The 18,047-nt window shown below is 40.5% G+C and overlaps 1 protein-coding gene across 5 annotated transcripts in view; it reads right to left on the bottom strand.

Annotated features, from left to right (window-relative positions):
• kndc1 (kinase non-catalytic C-lobe domain containing 1) overlaps positions 1-18,047 on the bottom strand; it is a 154,460-nt gene that overhangs the window by 118,719 nt on the left and 17,694 nt on the right. For all 5 annotated transcript variants that reach the window (XM_073027514.1, XM_073027515.1, XM_073027513.1 and 2 more), the window contains exons 2-3: positions 15,297-15,495; positions 5,856-5,914 (exon numbers count right to left, since the gene is read on the bottom strand). In XM_073027514.1, coding sequence (XP_072883615.1) covers positions 5,856-5,914; positions 15,297-15,495 — 258 coding nt within the window. The remainder of the gene's footprint in view (positions 1-5,855; positions 5,915-15,296; positions 15,496-18,047) is intronic.

Raw genomic sequence — 18,047 nt, forward strand, 5'->3', positions numbered from 1 at the left:
CAGAATGTTGGTCTTCTTCTGTGCTTATATTACTGATGCCAAGTTTGTGTGCCAGTCAGACCTGATGTATTCAAAACATAGTTGTATTGGTAAGTTGCAATAATACTAGCATGTACATTTCTTTTTGTTAAGGACATTGAGATACTGCAGACACAACGGAGCAATTTTACAACTTCTCAACCAACTCATTACAAATAGCTTCTGTTGAAAAGTGACTGTGTATCAGGTAGTAGAAAAGAACATTCCAAACGTTGGTATTTGTAACCTTGCAGGCATTGTTTGTTTTTCAAATCCTCTGTGCGCTCCAGATTTCTGCAAAACCATTCATCAACTGAGGAAACACCTGTGCTTGCAGATTAACATAAAATCTAGAATGCTGAGCTTCTAGGCTCAACAAAGAAACAGAAACAGCGTGCTCTATATTCATAACTTCATGAGCATGTCTAAGGCAGGTTGCTCATGCAAATAAAAGTTTTGTATCAAGTACACTATCCAAACATACAAAACCGCAACCTTCAAATGCATCACCAATGCCTTGACTGAAAGTTTTGGTCAGCTTGTTTAATTACACTTAGTTGTTATCAATTAAATATCAAATTGAACAAAAACTTCCAAGAAAGAAATGTAGCTTTAGGAAATAGACACCAAACGTTCTTTCTATTTCAAGCTGTACTAGAGTTGAAGGACATAATTCCAAATGACAGTTCAACACATTATAAAGTTGGATTTCGACAGTGGGTGCTGAATTGTCCTCCAACAGTTTATGCAAAATATTTGAATAATACTTGAGAATAACATAAGGATAAATGTTATTGAAATAATATTAAAAAAACAGAAATTTCAGGTTTTTATTTTTTTTTTGCTACTACTTTTTCCAGTCACTCAGGAAAAAAGTAGGTAGAGAATGATTATAAAAGTACAATGTTAAAGCTTTCTGAAGAATAATTTTCAAATATTTGGCACATGTCTGTTTAAATTACAATATTATTTGTATTCCAGTTTTTTAAAAAAGACAGAACTGACAGAATGTTGTACAGAAACACTGGTATTAGAAGTCTGCGGAGATTTGGCATGATATCAAAAACTTTGACAAACTTCTCTAGATGTGTAGTTGAGAATGTATTGACTGGCTGCATTTTGGCCTGGTATGGAAACAAAAGTGCCATTGAATGGAAAATGGTAGTAGATTTTGCCCAGTACATCACGGGTAAAGCCCGCCCAACCATTGAGCACAACTGTAACAAAACAGTGTTGGAGGAAAGTAGTATCCATCATCAGAGATCTTCTCCACCCAGGCCTTGCTTTTTTCTTGCAAGAGCCTCAGGACTCACACCACCAGGTTTGAAAATAGCTACCACCCCCTCAACCACCAGGCTCTTGAACAAAAGGGAATAACTACACCCATTTGCCCATCCATTGAGATGTTCTCACAACCAACGATCTCTTTTTAAGGACTCTTTATCTTGTTATTTCATGTTCTTGTTACTTACTGCTATCTATTTATAATTGCATTTGCACAGTTGTCTTTTGCACTCTTCTTGATCTTTCATTGATGCTGTTACAGTTACCGTTCTATAAATTTGCTGCGTATGCCCACAGGAAAATAAATCTCAGGGTTGTATGTGGTGACATATATGTACTCTGATAATAAAATTTACTTTGAGTTTTGAACTTTGTATTATTGCCAGTGCAAAATTATATTTTCTTTAGCCAAATACACCTTCCTTGCGACCACGTGGCCCAGATATTAATTTGTCCAGCCTCTTTGCTATCCCGCCACTCAGTGCTGAGCCAAGGGTTCCCTATTAAACTGTCAAGAGAAAGCAAGCAGGTTTTGGCTTAATGTCAGCCATTCAAAAAATAACTAGCAATACAAGTTAGTTTAAGAAGGATAAAAGTGGCAGATTTGAAAATTGCTACTCCTGGAAAATGTACTGTTTATTATACTTAGCTGGAATTTATAATAAAATAAACCGTTGCAGAAATAACATTACATCAGGGATGGCAGTAGCAAAAAGGACTCCCACGCAAACTTGTCAATGATGTAAGCACTTGCAGCAGTTTCAAAGATCCTGGCAATTGACATGCCAGATCATGTATGTGTGATTTTAGATTCAGATATGGTGATTTATCTCACATTACAAATTTACCATCTTCTTTTCTCCACTCCCTTAAAATTAGCTTCAGTATCCTTGTTATTACTAACCAAAGGCCAACATTAATGAGATTCTTAATAAAACACGGACCATTACTATTTACAAAACTGAAGAACACTGCATTGGAAAGCCATTTATACTAAGGTTAATTGTAGGGGTCCATGGCATAAAAAAGATTGGGAACCCCTGAACTAAGCTAATATTCAATTGTTTATTTTGAAAAAAAAAACTAGCATGATTGTTAACCTTGTAGACTAAAGCAGCAAGACAATGCTTTCAACTGAATTTACTTTAAACAGTTTTAAAACATTCTGATGGTCTTTATCTATCTGCTAGGAACAGTGGCATTTCCCTCCTGACCCATAGCCAATTCCAGTTAGCTGCTCAGGTGTACCTGAGGTTTCATATTTCTTTCATATAGTACCATCTCTAGCTGAATCTCAGGCCACAATGATAAGGAGATTGAAGAACACAGCATTTCTGATTTCAATGTCCTCTGGACACCATACAAAAACAGAGCCAGAAGGTCTCTACTATTGATTTCTTTTTGAAGCTCTTTTAGTTGAAGTAAACCAATCTGATTCTAGCCTCCATCTGCTATGTACATTTATCTAAGAAAATGTTTTATGAGGGTAGGTGCACTTAAGCCTAGTGGTTCATCTCAAAAATATATTTTTTAAAAATATGCAGACGCTACAAATTTGAAGCAAAGGTGGAAAAAGCCTTGAACCCAACAGCTAAGCAGCCCCTGTGGGGTGAGTTAGATGAAGATGAGGGCTGCTGATGGGCCAAATGAGAATTTGTGCAATCTACTGTATCTCTCCACTCAGTGGGGAGCGAAACTACCAACTGAAAGCAAACAGGTTTTGGCTTAATATTGGCTATTAAAAAGACTGACACTGGCAGCTGGCATGAACCATCAATACTAGTCAGTTTAAGAGGCACAATTGTGAAGGGAGAGATGTTGAACAGACTTCTGTACAAAAACAGTTTTGTATAGATAAAGGAGAATTAGAAGGCATTTCTTTTGGAGTCCAAAGTAAACTTATTTTCAAGGTATATATATGTCACCATATACAACCCTGAGATTCAATTTCTTGTGGGCAAACTCAAATCAATCTATAGAATAATAACCATAATAGAATCAATGAAAGACCACCAACTTGGGTGTTCACTCAGCAAATTGTGCATGTACAAAAAGAAATTAAAAAAATAATAAATAAGTAACCAATAAATAGCAAGCGATTGAGATGAAAGTTTCTTGAAGTGAGTCCATTGGTCGTGGGAACATTTCAATGATAGAGCAAGTGAAGTGAAGATGAGTGAAGTTATCCTCTTTGGTTCAAGAACCTGATGTTTGAGAAGTCGTAATTGTTCCTGACCCAGGTGGTGTGACCCCTAAGGCCCCTGTACCTATTTCCTGATGGCAGCAGCGAGAAGAGAGCATGTCCTGTATTGTGGAGTTCCCTGATGATGGATGCTGCTTTCCTGCGACATAATTTCATGTAGCTGTGCTCAGTGGTGGAGAAGGTTTTACCCATAATGGACTGGGCAGTATCCAGTACATTTAGTAGGATTTTTCATTCAAGGGCATTGGTGTTTCCAAACCAGGCTGTGATACAGCCAGTCAATATACTCCTCACTACACATCTATAGAAGTTGGTCAAAGTTTTATATGCCATGGCGAATCTCTGCAAATTTCTAAGGAAGTAGAAGCACTGCTGTGCTTTCTTCATAATTGTATTTATGTGCTGGGCCCAGGACAGGTCCTCTGAAATAATAACACTTAGGAAATTAAAAGTTGCAAACCCTCTCCACCTCTGATCCACTGGCTCATTGACCTCTAGTTTTCTTCTCTTGAAGTCACTAAACAGATCCTTGGTCTTGCTGACATTGACTAAGAGGTTGTTGTTATGACACCACTCAGCCTGACACCAAACTGACTGGGGTCTGCGAGTCAGGAAATCAAGGATCTAATTGCACAAGGAGGTATTGAGGCCAGGGACTTGGAACTTATTAATTTTGAGGAGACAATGGTATTGAATGCTGAGCTGTAGTTGATAAAAAGGATCCTGATGTACGCACCTTTGCTGTCCAGATGCTTCAAGGTTGAGTAAAGAGCCAATGAGATGACATCTGCTGGAGCAGGCAAATTGAAGTGGATAGAAGTCACTTCCTAGGCAGGAGTTAATTGGTTTAATCACCAACCTCTCAAAACAATTCATCACTGTGGATATAAGTGATGCTGGACAATAGTCATTGAGGCAGGTTACCACACTCTTCTTGGGCACCCGTACAATTGAAGCCTGACTGAAGCAGGTGGGTACCAAACACTGATAAAGCAAGACGTTAAAGATCTCAGTGAACACTCCAGCCAGTTGATCATCACAGGTCTTTAGTACTTGGCCATGTACCTCATCAGGACCAGATGCTCTTTATAGGTTCAATCTCTTGAAGCCTGGCATGACTTGGAATGAGCAGAGAACACATAGAACAAAAAAAAAATCGGTGAAAGATGGGAAGAAGGTAATGAAGCGCTTTCACCAAGGCATTAAAATTACCAGGGTACGAAGGGAATGAAGCTTCTACATAAATCTTAGGAGACTTAGGTGAGCAACAAAATCTGCTGAAGAAACACAGCAAATGGAGCAGCATAGATGGGAGAAAAGGAATTATTAATGTTTTAGATTGAAATGCGATGTATAGTCTGATTGTAGTCTGATTACGGATTGTCCGCGTGGCTTTGTGAGGGGCAGGTCATGCCGCATGAATCAGAATGAATTCTATGAGGATGTGGCAAAGTACGCTGATGAAAGGAGAGCAAAGAATATGGTGTATATGGATTTAAAAAGGCATTTGATAAGTTTCCACATTGTAGCTTCATTCAGAAAGTCAGTAAGTATGGGATCCAGGAATACCTGACCTCAGTAGCCATTGACATGATGCAAACACAATTAACCCCCCCCCCCCCACCCCTACACTAAGCCCATTCCTTACTCTTTTGGGCCACCTGAAGTGACACTCTTTTGCTGTTTCAGATGACGATGGCTTAATCTTCCACTCAGTTTAATAGCTGAATAACTGACACAATCAAATTTCTAGACCTATTCCTACCTTTAGATGATAATAAAGAACATAAGGCAAACATTAATCTTTAATTCAAATGGTTATGTCACAAAAATACAACAGATACTTGGCTTAGAGAGAAAGTCTATTAGTGTTTTAGGCATTGAAAAGCTTTTTAGGTTATTACAATTTAAATAATGGGCCTCAATTAACAGCCATTTATAAGCAGCACTCAAAACAATCTAATCTATTTTCTTGAAATCTTTCCCAAGCACATTCTCTCATTTCAAAGAAACAGTTCTCGAGAGAAGCACTTTTCAAAGAAAACATTAAGTATTTATTGCTTCTGTATGGTTTATCAAACTACTTGAAATATGCAGGACAGAAACTCCTTGTACTCTGATGATTTGTATCAGAGATACTCCTTGTATCTCTCTGCAGATGAAAATTCTTCAATTTGACCATTTGCTTTCTGGGTCGCTGTCTTATTGTGACGTCCCAGAAGTATGAGATTTCCCCAGAAATCACTCCCTCTATCAAAATCATTCACAATGCTAATTATCTCCATCAGCCCATTCCTTTCCTTTTATAAAAAAGAAGTTATCAACTTTCCTGACAAGTATTTTGACCCACCTCGAAAGTGTTGCCTGTAACATCAAATTCAGGGGGAACAAATGCACCTTCTGGGTCATCTGCAAATAAGCAACAAGGAAAGTCAGTGACAAAATGGAAAATACAGCAATACGATTTCAAAATAGCATTTAATAACATTGACTTAATAAATGCACTTTAAAAAATTTCAAAATTTCATTCATTTTAGAAATGTTCTGAGTTTTCTTTCTCTCAAGGCTGCTTCCCCCTTTAGGTACCCAACGGTCACAGGTAACCTGTGTGGGAAGCAAGTAAGCAAGCAGCTCCTTTTTTGAAAAATGAATAGCACTCGCTTAATCTTAATGACCCACTTCTGGTGTGTGACTTTCAATGAGGTGCACAGAGCTGGAACTGTAGCTGGAAAAAAATCAATACTCAGCACAAGCGGACATTCAAGAGCAGACTTGGTGGAAGGCCTGCTAGACATAGAAACATAGAAAACCTGCAGCACAATCCAGGCCCTTCAGCCTACAATGCTGTGCCGAACGTGTACTTACTTTAGAAATTACCTAGGGTTACCCATAGCCTCTATTTTTCTAAGCTCCATGTACCTGTCCAGGAGTCTCTTAAAAGACCCTATCATATCTGCCTCCACCGCCATCGCCGGCAGCCCATTCCACGCACTCACCACTCTCTGCGTAAAAAACTTACCCCTGACATCTCCTCTGTACCTACTTCCAAGCACTTTAAAACTGTGTCCCCTTGTTCTTCGCCAGCTCTCAAAAGAATCTCACTGGATTCAAAGTACATTGAGATTTTATATTCTTTAAGCACAAAGGTAACAGTTGATTAAATGCAGTTTCAACATTGAATTTTTGGGTGTGAACTAACAGCTCCACAGAATTACATATTTATAAAGAAAGCACAAATCTGCTGATAAGAACACTTGTATATGTCCAATTAGAAACACAGAAGGTTTGGCAGATGCTGAAAATCCACAGCAACACACAACAAATGCTGGAGGAACTCAGCAGGACAAGCAGCATCAATGGAGAGGAGTACAGAGCTATTTTGGCCCAGACCCTCAAAACAAAAGCTCTTTATTCCTCTCTAAAGATGCTGCCTGACCTGTTGAGTTCCTCCAGTATTTTGTGTGTGTTATATATTCAATTATCTTTGCAAGAAATCCAGATCTCCAAAACAGTTTTCTCTCTTTCAATCTTTTTATTAATATTTAGAATATTATGAATGAGATACAATTCAAATAATGGTAAGGGATTACAAATATATAGACTCCCATTATACATAAAGAAATACATAAACAATGAATAAAGCATAAGTAAGTTTCCCAAAACATAAACCATATAGTATATATATGAACAAGGTAAGTTTAGATATTCCATAATATATAGTATAAAAAAGAGAAAAAAAAATCTATCTAAGAAAGTTAGCTAATCTACTAATCTAGTATCAAGAAAAAGAAAAAAAAACAAAGAAGAAAAAAAACCTAAAAAAAACTTTTAAAAAAGAGAAAAAAAAGGGCTGTTCATAGTATCTCACGAGCATACATAAACATCAATGACGTCAACTCCGATCCTCTCAACATACATATGATTAAAGCTGAAAAAAAACTGATAGCCTGGCACAGGGCCATTATATCATATGAAAATATTGAATAAATGGTCTCCATATCTTTTCAAATTTAATAGAAGTATCAAATACAGCACTTCTAATTTTTTCTAAATTTAGACATAACAGTTTGAGAAAGCCAATGAAATACCGGGGGAGGATTAATTTCCTTCCAATTCAACAAAATAGATCTTCTAGCCATCAAAGTGAGAAAAGCAATCATTCGACAGGCGGAAGGAGATAAGTGAAGTAAGTCCATCATCGGTAAACCAAAAATTGCGGTAATAGGATGGGGTTGTAAATCAATGTTCAATACCACCGAAATAATATCAAAAATATCTTTCCAATATTTTCTCAAAAGTGGACATGACCAAAACATATGAGTTAAAGAAGCGATTTCTAATTGACATCTGTCACAAATAGGGTTTATATGAGAATAAAAATGAGCTAATTTATCCTTGGACATATGGGCCCTATGTACAACCTTAAATTGTAATAATGAATGTTTGGCACATATAGATGATGTATTAACTAATTTAAGAATTCTATCCCAATTCTCAATAGGAATAATAAGATTAAGTTCTCTTTCCCAATCATTTTTGGTCTTATCAAAGGGCACAGAACGTATCTTCATAATTATATTATAAAGTTTTGATATAAGCCCTTTTTGAAAAGGGTTTAATTCAAACAAACTTTCCAAAGTATCTGAAGACAGAGAATTTGGGAACGAAGGAAGTACCGTACTTAAAAAATGCCTAACCTGTAAGTATCTAAAAAAATGAAATCTAGGCAAATTATATTTATTAGCTAGTTGCTCAAAGGACATAAAACAGTTGTCCAAAAATAAGTCGGAAAATCTTAATAATCCCTTAGTTTTCCAAGCCAAAAAAGCATGATCTTAACAGTTTTCTTAACCACAAGAGATTCTGCAGATGGTTGTTCATTATGTGCCGTGTCATATGACTTGGGCGATTTTAGTCTTTCCATGACCATGATTGTTCTTGGCAAGTTTTTCTACAGAAGTGGATTGCCATTGCTTTCTTCTGGGCAGTGCCTCAACAAGACTCCAGCCATTATCAATACTCTTCGGAGATTTGTTTGCCTGGCGTCAGCGGTTGTATAACCAGGACTTGTAATATGCAGTGACTGCTCATATGACCATCCACTACCTGCTCCCATGGCTTCAAATCTAGCTGACTGAGAGGCTGAGCAGGATCTGCACCTTGCCCAAGGGTGACCCGTAGGCTAGCGGAGTGAAGGATCACCTCCTTTGGTAAAGATATATCTCCACCCTGCCACCCAGATGTTGAAAATCTTAAGCAACACACACATAAATGCAAGTCAGGCAGCATCTATGGAGTTAATGTTTTGGGCTGATAATCTTCACCAGGCCTTTTTTAACCACTGTGTTAGAATATTTGCTCACTTTAGTGGCAATTGTACATATTAATGAGGTACCATTGACCTAAGTTGAAGATTCATTCTCATTTATACTAACTGGCTAACACTCTAAGCCCATAACTCCTGAAAATTGCCCCAACACATTGGTTGGAAAACAATATGATTTAAAGTTGGAATATTTGTGTGTAACTCAGTTAGTTTACCCTCCAATCCTTCCAAACCTCTATTCTCCCCTGACCTCAGCTCCAACTCCTGCCACAATTTCACCATTACCTCTAATCTTCTTCTCTCGGAGGCAGAACACTCAGCATGGGCCTTACCTTTGTTCCCCTGTATCTACACCCCAATGAGCTCCATGACACCAAGCTCTTCTTCCATAACTTCCGTCTCCAATCCCACTTCTTTGATAAGAATTTCCCACCCCTCATCGATGACCCCTTCTCCCATCTTCTTGGGCACTCTGCTCTGGCCTTCTGCCCTTTCTGGATCTTTTCACCTCTAACTGCTGATGAGACCTCAAGTGTCTCCAACTTCATCTTTCCTCTCACTGTTACGTACCCCATAACTGGGTCACTTACCAGCAAAGATAGAGAGGTCCGTTGAAGTCTGATGGTACTATTTTTTTAACAGTATTTATTGGTAAAAATACACAAAAATAAGATCAATTCAAACATACAGATAATATACGTCATCAATACTAAATCTAAAAGCGCGGGTATAATAATAATCAATAAGAAATAGCTCTAACATTGTCTAGGGGATAATGTATTGTCCGATGGAAATATAAAAGTCACTCAAGTTCATGCAGGCTGCAGCCTTTGGTTGGAGTCAAGAGAGAGAGTTTAAAACTTGCCCATTCCTTTTATGATGTCAATCCTTCGAGAGTCGTTGGGGCTGATTTCTCCTTTGTTTTAGCTAAAGCTGTTCTTCCGTGGTAAGGCCCACCAATTCCGAGGCAAATGGAAAAGGACGCACATGGGCTTTCCACCGGCTGTCGCTATTACACTATTACGGGATTTCTAGCGTTTCTTCTGGTGCGTCTAAAGGGGCTGTTCCCCAGACCCTCTTTTATCCTGACTCACAGGGTCTCAGATGTCAATCAGGTCAGGATGATGCAATCCCTCAACCAACCCCCTCTGATCATTCCCTGAGGGCTTCCATGAAGTACAGTACTCAATAAACCATTCCGTCTCCAAGAGACAATGGCCTTTTCCGTGGCTTTGTATCGCTGAGGGCCAGGACATTCCAAACTTCTCTCTCTCTCACTTCCTGGGTCTCCTGACCTGAATTAGTAACGATCTTGCGATTCTCAAAAAGGAGGGGGCTACTTTGGATCCCTCGGCCCCTCAGAGTTGGGCACAGGCTTAACATCACCTATTCTGACCTCAACCTCTCTCAACACACTTCCTTCTACACTTTCCCTGTCAATCCCAATCTCACCATCAAACCTGCACACAATGTGGGGCTGTTGTAGTCTGTCAAAATGAACTCTACCTTGCTGAGGCCAGAAGGCAGCTCTCAGATAATCCTCTTATTTAATGCTTGTACAAGGCTCCACGAAGGAGAACCAAGACTGTCTCCCACAGTATCACCGACCTCTTGATTCCGGTAAACTCCCATCCACTGCCATCAACATCTTAGTTTTCATACATTACACTGCTTGTTTCTATGTCCTAGATCTATTATTTCTGTCTGCTACTGCCCCACTGAACTCGTGTCCATACATCTTGATTCCATTTTGCTTCCCCTCAGTTCATCCCTTCCAATCTACATTCATAACACTACACATGCTTTCCATCACTTCAAAAATTTTAGTCCCATGGCCCAGATAGCTTTCTATTTCTGATCACTTCCATCCTCCTCCAGGAAGGCCTTAAAACTCTTACTTTTTTCTTGACATCAGACCTAACCAGTTTCCCCTCTACCATCAACCTCCATCTGGCAGAACCAGTCTTTATCTTAATCAATTGCTCTTTTGGCTCCTCCTACATACTCCAAACTAAAGGTGTAGCCCTGAACATTTGCACAGGCCCTGCCTACGCCTACCTTTTCGTCAGCTACATGAAACAATCCATGCTCCAAATGTACACAGTGATGCTCTCCAACTATTCCTCAGCTACGTTGGTGGGTTTCCTGTCCCCATGCTGAGCCTACTAATTTCATCAACATTGACTCTAAATTCTACCATGCCCTCAAATTTACCTGGACCATCTCTGACACTTCTCTCCCTTTTTCTCAATCTCTCTCTCCATCTTTGGAGACAGACTAAACAAAGACTTCTTTTACAAACCCACTAACTTGCAACTATCTTGACTATACCTGTTCGCACCCTGACTCTTATATAAATGCAATTCCTTTCTCTCAGTTCCTCCATCTCCACAGAATGCTCTCAGGAGGATAATTTTAATTCCAGAACATCTGAGAAGTCCTCTTTTTCCAAAGAACTGTGTTTTCCTTCCACCACTATCAATGCTTCCTTTACCCACTTCTCCCTATTCCCACCCATCTGCCCTCGCTCCATCCTCCCACCTTTATAATTGGGATAGGGATCCCCTTGTTCTTACCTACTGCCTCATAACTCTTTGCATCCAGTACATCATTCTCCATAACTTCTTCATCACCACCAGGCCCATCTTTACCTCCAACTCCCCACTCTCCACAGGGATCAGTCTCTCCGTGACTCCTTTGTCTACTCTGACCAGATGCCAGGAACATTGATCGCTCTAACTTCTGGTAATTTTTCCCCCTCCTTCCTTCTATTTTTCCATCCTTCATTCTGGTTACTCTCTTACCTCTTATGCCCAGTGGCTCATCACCTCCCTCTGGTTCCCCTCCTTCTCCCCATTCTTCCATTGATCAGTGCCCTTTTGTATTAGATTCCTTCTCCTTCAGCCATTTATCTCTTCCATTATCCCTTCCCTGCTTCTTACTTCATTATCCCACCGTTCGCCCACCAACCTTCCACCTTGCCTGATTTCACCTAACACCTGCCAGCTTATACTCCCCCCCCCCCCCATCACCTTCTGGTTCTAGCTTTGTCCCCTTCCTTTCCAGTCCTGATGAAGGGTCTCAGCCTGAAGCATCGACTGTTTATGCCCCTCCATAGATGCTGCCTGACTTGTGATCCTCCAGCATTTTGTGCATGTTGCTCACGATTTCCAGCATCTGTAGAATCTCTTGTGTTTATAAACACAAAAGCAACTGCACTATCCACCATTTTCCCTATTCTACACAGCCACAAAGGACACCCAAGAGGGTGTGGAAAGTAGAAAACCAAAAGTCTAGGAAAGAGGAACAGGGACAGGCTATATGCTCTGAGCTACTGTTGCAATTCAAAAGGATCATTGCCAATTTAATGGTCTTGAATCTGATTTCCTGACTATTGTCCAAAATCCACACCCCTTGGTTAATCCTAAAACTTGTGTTTTGACCCTGGACTACAGAATTCAAAAGATTCATGTCCTCAGAAGAAATTCCTCTCCATCTCTGTCTAAATGAATAACCCATTATTCTCAAACAATGTTCCATAGGGGAAAATATCCAACCCCCATCTACATTGGCAAGCTCTTTGTGTCAGAAATCAGCTTCATTAGCTTTCCTTTATTTGTCACAGGTACATTGAAACATACAGTGAAATGTGCTGTTTGCGCTAACAACCAGCACAGCCTGAGATTGTGCTGGGGGCAGCCCGCAAATGGCGCCACACTCCTAGACCCAACGTAGCATGCCCACAACTCACTGAACCCGATAGCACTTCTTTGGAATGTGCAAGAGAAGCAGAGCACCCAGAGGTAGTCACAGGGAGAATGTACAGACAGAAACATACCCTGAACTTTATTCTTCAAGTGTCTTCTTCTTTAAATAAGATCTGTGCAAAATCTTGTCTTTGAAGAGCAACACCAGATCACTTAATTTATCCTAACAGCATGAAGCACTGCTCAAATAGTCAGCATGAGGACTAAAGTGGCTAGGTTGAAAATGCACAGCTCCTGGGTTACATTTCAAAGTAATACACACAAATTGCTGGAGGAACTCAGCAGGCCAGGCAGCAACAACAGAAAATAAGTACAGTGTAAACTAACTTTCCAAGCTTAGCCAGGCTGGTTTGGGGATGATGCATGTAAACTCGCTTACATGGGCAGTTCCCACTTAACAATCAAGAAAAAAATATTGATGTCAGGACTCTGGATGGTCAGTCTCTGGTCACCAGCAGGATCCACCTTTCTACAGAACCTCCCCAATATGTGCTGGAAGGCAATTATAAGAACCAACTCTCCTTCTGTCTTGTTGACTCACCTGAAATGCCACTGGTGCATGGCCTTCCTGGCAATTTGAACACAACCCATGGATTGATTGGTCCCTAAAGATACTCCAGTAGTGGGGATTGCATGCCTGTCTACCTGTCTGGGTCTAGCTCAAGCCCCTACCAGTATATCCGCTCCTATGCAAACTGCTAGTATGGACCAGTCAGGCGTTCCAGCTAAATATGCTTACAGTCTTGTGGTCTTCATTAAGAAGGCCACCATCTCCCTGACTAGCAATATGACTATGCCCTTGACCGCTTACCTGGCTCACTAGGGCTGACTCTTCTCCCTCTCTCATCTGGAGACGGTGCCCATGGAAAAATACATCAAGGAGGTGTTGGCCTATGGATTCATCTGTCCGTCAATCACACCAGCAGGAGCGTGCTTCTTTTTTGTGAGCAAGAAGGATGGCAAGTTCCATCCCTGCATTGATTCTCAGCCCCTCAACAATATCACAGTGAAGAACCCCTAACCTCTTCCCCGGCTTGACTCTTCATTTGAACATCTCCAGGATGCAACTAAATTCTCCAAGGTAGATCTGTATAATGCTTACAGCCTGGTTTGCCTCTGAGAAAGACAGCATTCAACAGCTCCACTAGCCACTATGAGTACCCTGTGATGCCATTTGGCTTGGGAAATGCCCCTGCTGTTTTTCAGAACCTGGAAAACGATGTGCTCTGGAACATGTTGAATCAGTTTGTTTTTGTGTAGTTGGACGCCTTTCTAAGCTATTCCCATCCTAGCCAGAAACATGTCCAGCACATCCAGAGGATTTTCAGATGTCTCCTTGAGAACAACCTACATGCCAAGCCAGAGAATTGCGAGTTCCACAAAGAGCAGGTGTTGTCCTTAGGCTAAATCGTCACAGCTCCAGTATTCAAATGGGCCCAATTAAAGTTCAGGCAGTTACCGAGTGGCTCCCACCTCTGGTCAAAAAGGTGACCTGTTATATGGGATTTGCAAACTTTTATCACCGCTTCATCAGAAACTTTAGTACCATCATGGCCCCCATAAAAGCAATCACCAGGAAGAGCTCTGCTGGATTCCAATGGACAAGTGAAGCAGATCAAGCATTCTCAGAGCTGAAGCAATGCTTCACCATTGCCCCAGTGAGGCAGCATCCAGATTATCCCATCCATTCATCATCCAGGCTGACACATCTAATGCTGGCATTGGTGCTATACTCTCCCAGTGGTCTTCAGTAGATTATTGGCTGCACCCTTGAGCTTTCCTTTCCTATCACTTGACTCCTGCAGAATGCATTTATGATGTTGGGAACCAAGAACTTCTGGCTATCAAAGAGGCCCAGGAGGCTTGGCAACATTGGCTAGAGGGAGCAGAGCACTCTTTTCCGGTGTGGACAGATCACAAGAGCCTCTCACACATTCATGACACCAAGAGAATCAACTAACATCTACCCTGTCGGGGTCTTTTCTTCATCTGTTTTTATTTCACCCTCACCTACTGCCCTGTCAGCAAGAATACCAAGAATCATGCTCTCCTGATACATCTTTGAATTATTATAGGTAATACTGAAGTGTACTTTAACCTTCCAGTCAGGAACTGATCCACCATGGGCAAGGCAGAATCCTGGCTACAGAAAATCAAAGCTGTTGGACAGTATTTGACATTTCCAAACAAGCCCACAGGCTTCAGTGTGCTATCACGCACAAGTTCTGGCAACAATTTTGATCCACAGGAGACTATTCTTACCAGAGAATAACTCCCCCATCCCCTCTGCTAAACAAAATATTTGGTCATGCTTAGCCTTGTTTTTTCTAAGTCAGTGGTGGGTTTATGGAATGAACTGCCAGAGGAGAGAGCAGAGGAAGGTCATTAAAGTGACATTTAGGAAGTACAGGCAAATGGGACTTGCTCGGAAGTGCACCTTGGTCAACGCTGACAAGCTGGGCCAGAGGGCCAGCCTGTTTTCTTGCTACACAACTCCAAATAAGTCCCTTTGTCAATATGTATTTGTAGCATTAATGTTCAGAATTGGTCTTACAAAGACATCTGCTAGATTTCAGAAACAGAAAGTTATAAACTTTGAATTCAAGAAAAGGAAACACTTAAGAATGAACAATGTAGTACGATGTTATATCCACTGAGGCAATAGGTACAGTATATATTTAACATCTGCATTACTTACCACTCAGCTGCTCCATGAAACAGACATTTCCATTAGCGTTGAAAGCCAACGTATCTGGGGTGATGCAGAGTGTATGAAAGAGTGGAGTGTGGGCGATGCTCTTCATTGAAAGACAACATTCTAGGCAGGCTGCCCAGATATCCTGCTCAGTGAGGCAGCTATCTCGCAATGACAGAATATCAGCAAGGGACACATTTTCCTGCCAAATAAATATACAAGGTAAATAAGAAATTTGCATTGGAAACATGGAAGATGACTACATTAAAAAACACATCCATGTTTAGACCAAACACATTAAGACTGGTGACTTTCTACAGCTTTTCAGTAGGTAATTAAAAGAATACACTGAATTGGCAAATTAAATATAGATTAATTTAAAGAAAAAAGAACTGCTTTTTAAATCATCAGCATTGATATGCCCAACATAAAGAAGGCCATAAGACATAGGAATAGAATTAGGCCATTCAGCCCATCGAGTCTGCTCTGCCATACCATCATGGCTGATCCCGGATCCCACTCAATCCTATACACCTGCCTTCTTGCCATACCCTTTGATGCCCTGACTCATCGGGAAATGATCTGCCTTCGCCTTAAATATACCCACAGACCTGGCCTCTACTGCAGTCTGTGGCAGAGCATTCCACAGATTCACTACTCTCTGGCTGAAAAAATTCCTCCTTACCTCATAAATGAACTCTAGGCAGGAAATTTTTTTTTTAAACTGCCATCAATATCGTACTGTATGGCTGCTTCATGAAGTACACAACTTTTAAATGATCATTGAAATAAAGATCAAGTCTTGCTGGTGGGTTCGTTCAAATCAACCCTCTTCAATAGTTATCGGTTTGCTTCAGAATGAATTATTCATAGCAACATTTTGGAATAACCCAAGCACAAATAAATCATGCACACAAGGAATTACAAAGAGCTAAAATTAAACACAGCTCAATGATAGATTTTTTTTTGGTGATTTATTGCTAGAAATATGAACTTTCATTTGTTAATCTCTGTAATAGCATCAGTACTCCTCTGGCCAGCCACACAATGCAAATAGTGTTGAAGTGTTATGTAATGGTGGATAGTACCCATTGAATATTGAGATGCATGGTCAGATGCCAGTCTGTATCTATGGGACCAGGTGCGGGATCACAACTCCCAAACAAAGATGGAAGTCTAAACTTTTCAGTGATCCTGAAGCAACTGCACTCTGTCAGAGACTTTAGCAAGCTTCCCAGTGATTAGGATAGAACATGTCTGCCAGTGGCCTTGTCAAATTTAACATAGACAATGAGCTGTGGTGGTAATGATAATTATGTAATTTTAAAGTTATGTAACTGACGGAAATGTATTTAATTGTTCCATAGCATTTTATTTTAGTTTAAGATTTTATTCTTGGAATTACTCTTCTAAATTTTAGCTTGAAGACCTGGAAAAAAGCTAAAGAAAATTTTTTAAATGTAGAAATAAAGTGAAGAGTGGTGAGTGGTATAGGCAGGTGCATAGAGGTGATGGAATTGTCTCAGTCCTGCTCACCCAGCCTGGTACATCTACTGGTCAGATACCATCTCTTTTATCTGCTGAGGGAGTTTTCTGCCACCATCCTGGTACTGGTATACGTTTCACCTCAGCCAGCACCAGGCATGCACTGGAGGAGCTGAGCACTGTGTTTACTCACAAAACAGCACACCCTGATGCCTTTTCTATCATTGCAGGGGATTCCAACTAGACCAGCTTGAAGAGGTCTCTGAACATCTATCACCAACATATTACCTGTGACACTAGAGGAGCCAGCACACTTGACCACCATACAGAATGTTTATCATGCCATCCCACGCCCGTACTTTGGATGGTATGACACCCTGGCTACACTTTTATTCCCGGATATAGACAAAGATTAAAGACTGCAGCAACTGTGTTGAGAAACTAAAAGGTATCATCAGGAGAGTTGGAGAAGCACTTAGAAAACTGCTTTGAGTTGGACTGGACAATATTCAGGGATTCATTTTTGAATCTGAATACATCACAGTTGTCATTGACTTCATCAAGACCTGTGTAGATGAGTATGTGCCTTTGAGAACATACAGAACATAGAAATGAAAATCAGGGTACTTAGCTTTCTATTAGCTCAGTAGTATTAAGTGTTAATTTGGTAACTGGAAAAACATAATAGTTTGTAGTTTGTGCCTAAAAGTCTTAGGCACCCCAGCAACATAGATGTTTCCAAGACTTTTGCATAGTACTGCATTTCAAAAAGTCCAGGGATGAACTATGAAAGGTTATTTTAGCAGTGAGAAAACAATTCTGATGGAAGTTAGAGATGGAATTGGATGCACATCAGTTCAGGCAGGTTTTGCAGGCCATTACTTCCTACAAGGCGAAACCTAACATCATAATTGAAATATGTGATGCTTCACTGCCAGATGCACGCATTGAAAGGGAGAATAAAACTACTCCTGTGTGAAATCCTGCAGCATCTGGTGACCCTGTGATCTTTGTCTTGGAGGCTGATGTCAGAACACCTTTCGTGAGAATGAACCCTTGCAAGGCCTCGGGCCCTGATGGTGTACCCAGTAGGGCAATGAAAACCTGTGCCTACCAGCCAACAGGAGTGTTCAAGGATGTCTTCAATCTCTAACTGCTGCAGTCAGAGGTCCCCACAATCAACACTGGTTCACGTCATGGACATGTACTTAGCCTATAGCTCTACTCTTTCTACAACCAAGACTGTGTGGCTAGGCACAGCCTAGATGC

The sequence above is a fragment of the Hemitrygon akajei genome, chromosome 23, assembly GCF_048418815.1.
Source record: "Hemitrygon akajei chromosome 23, sHemAka1.3, whole genome shotgun sequence".
Lineage (NCBI taxonomy): Eukaryota > Metazoa > Chordata > Chondrichthyes > Myliobatiformes > Dasyatidae > Hemitrygon > Hemitrygon akajei.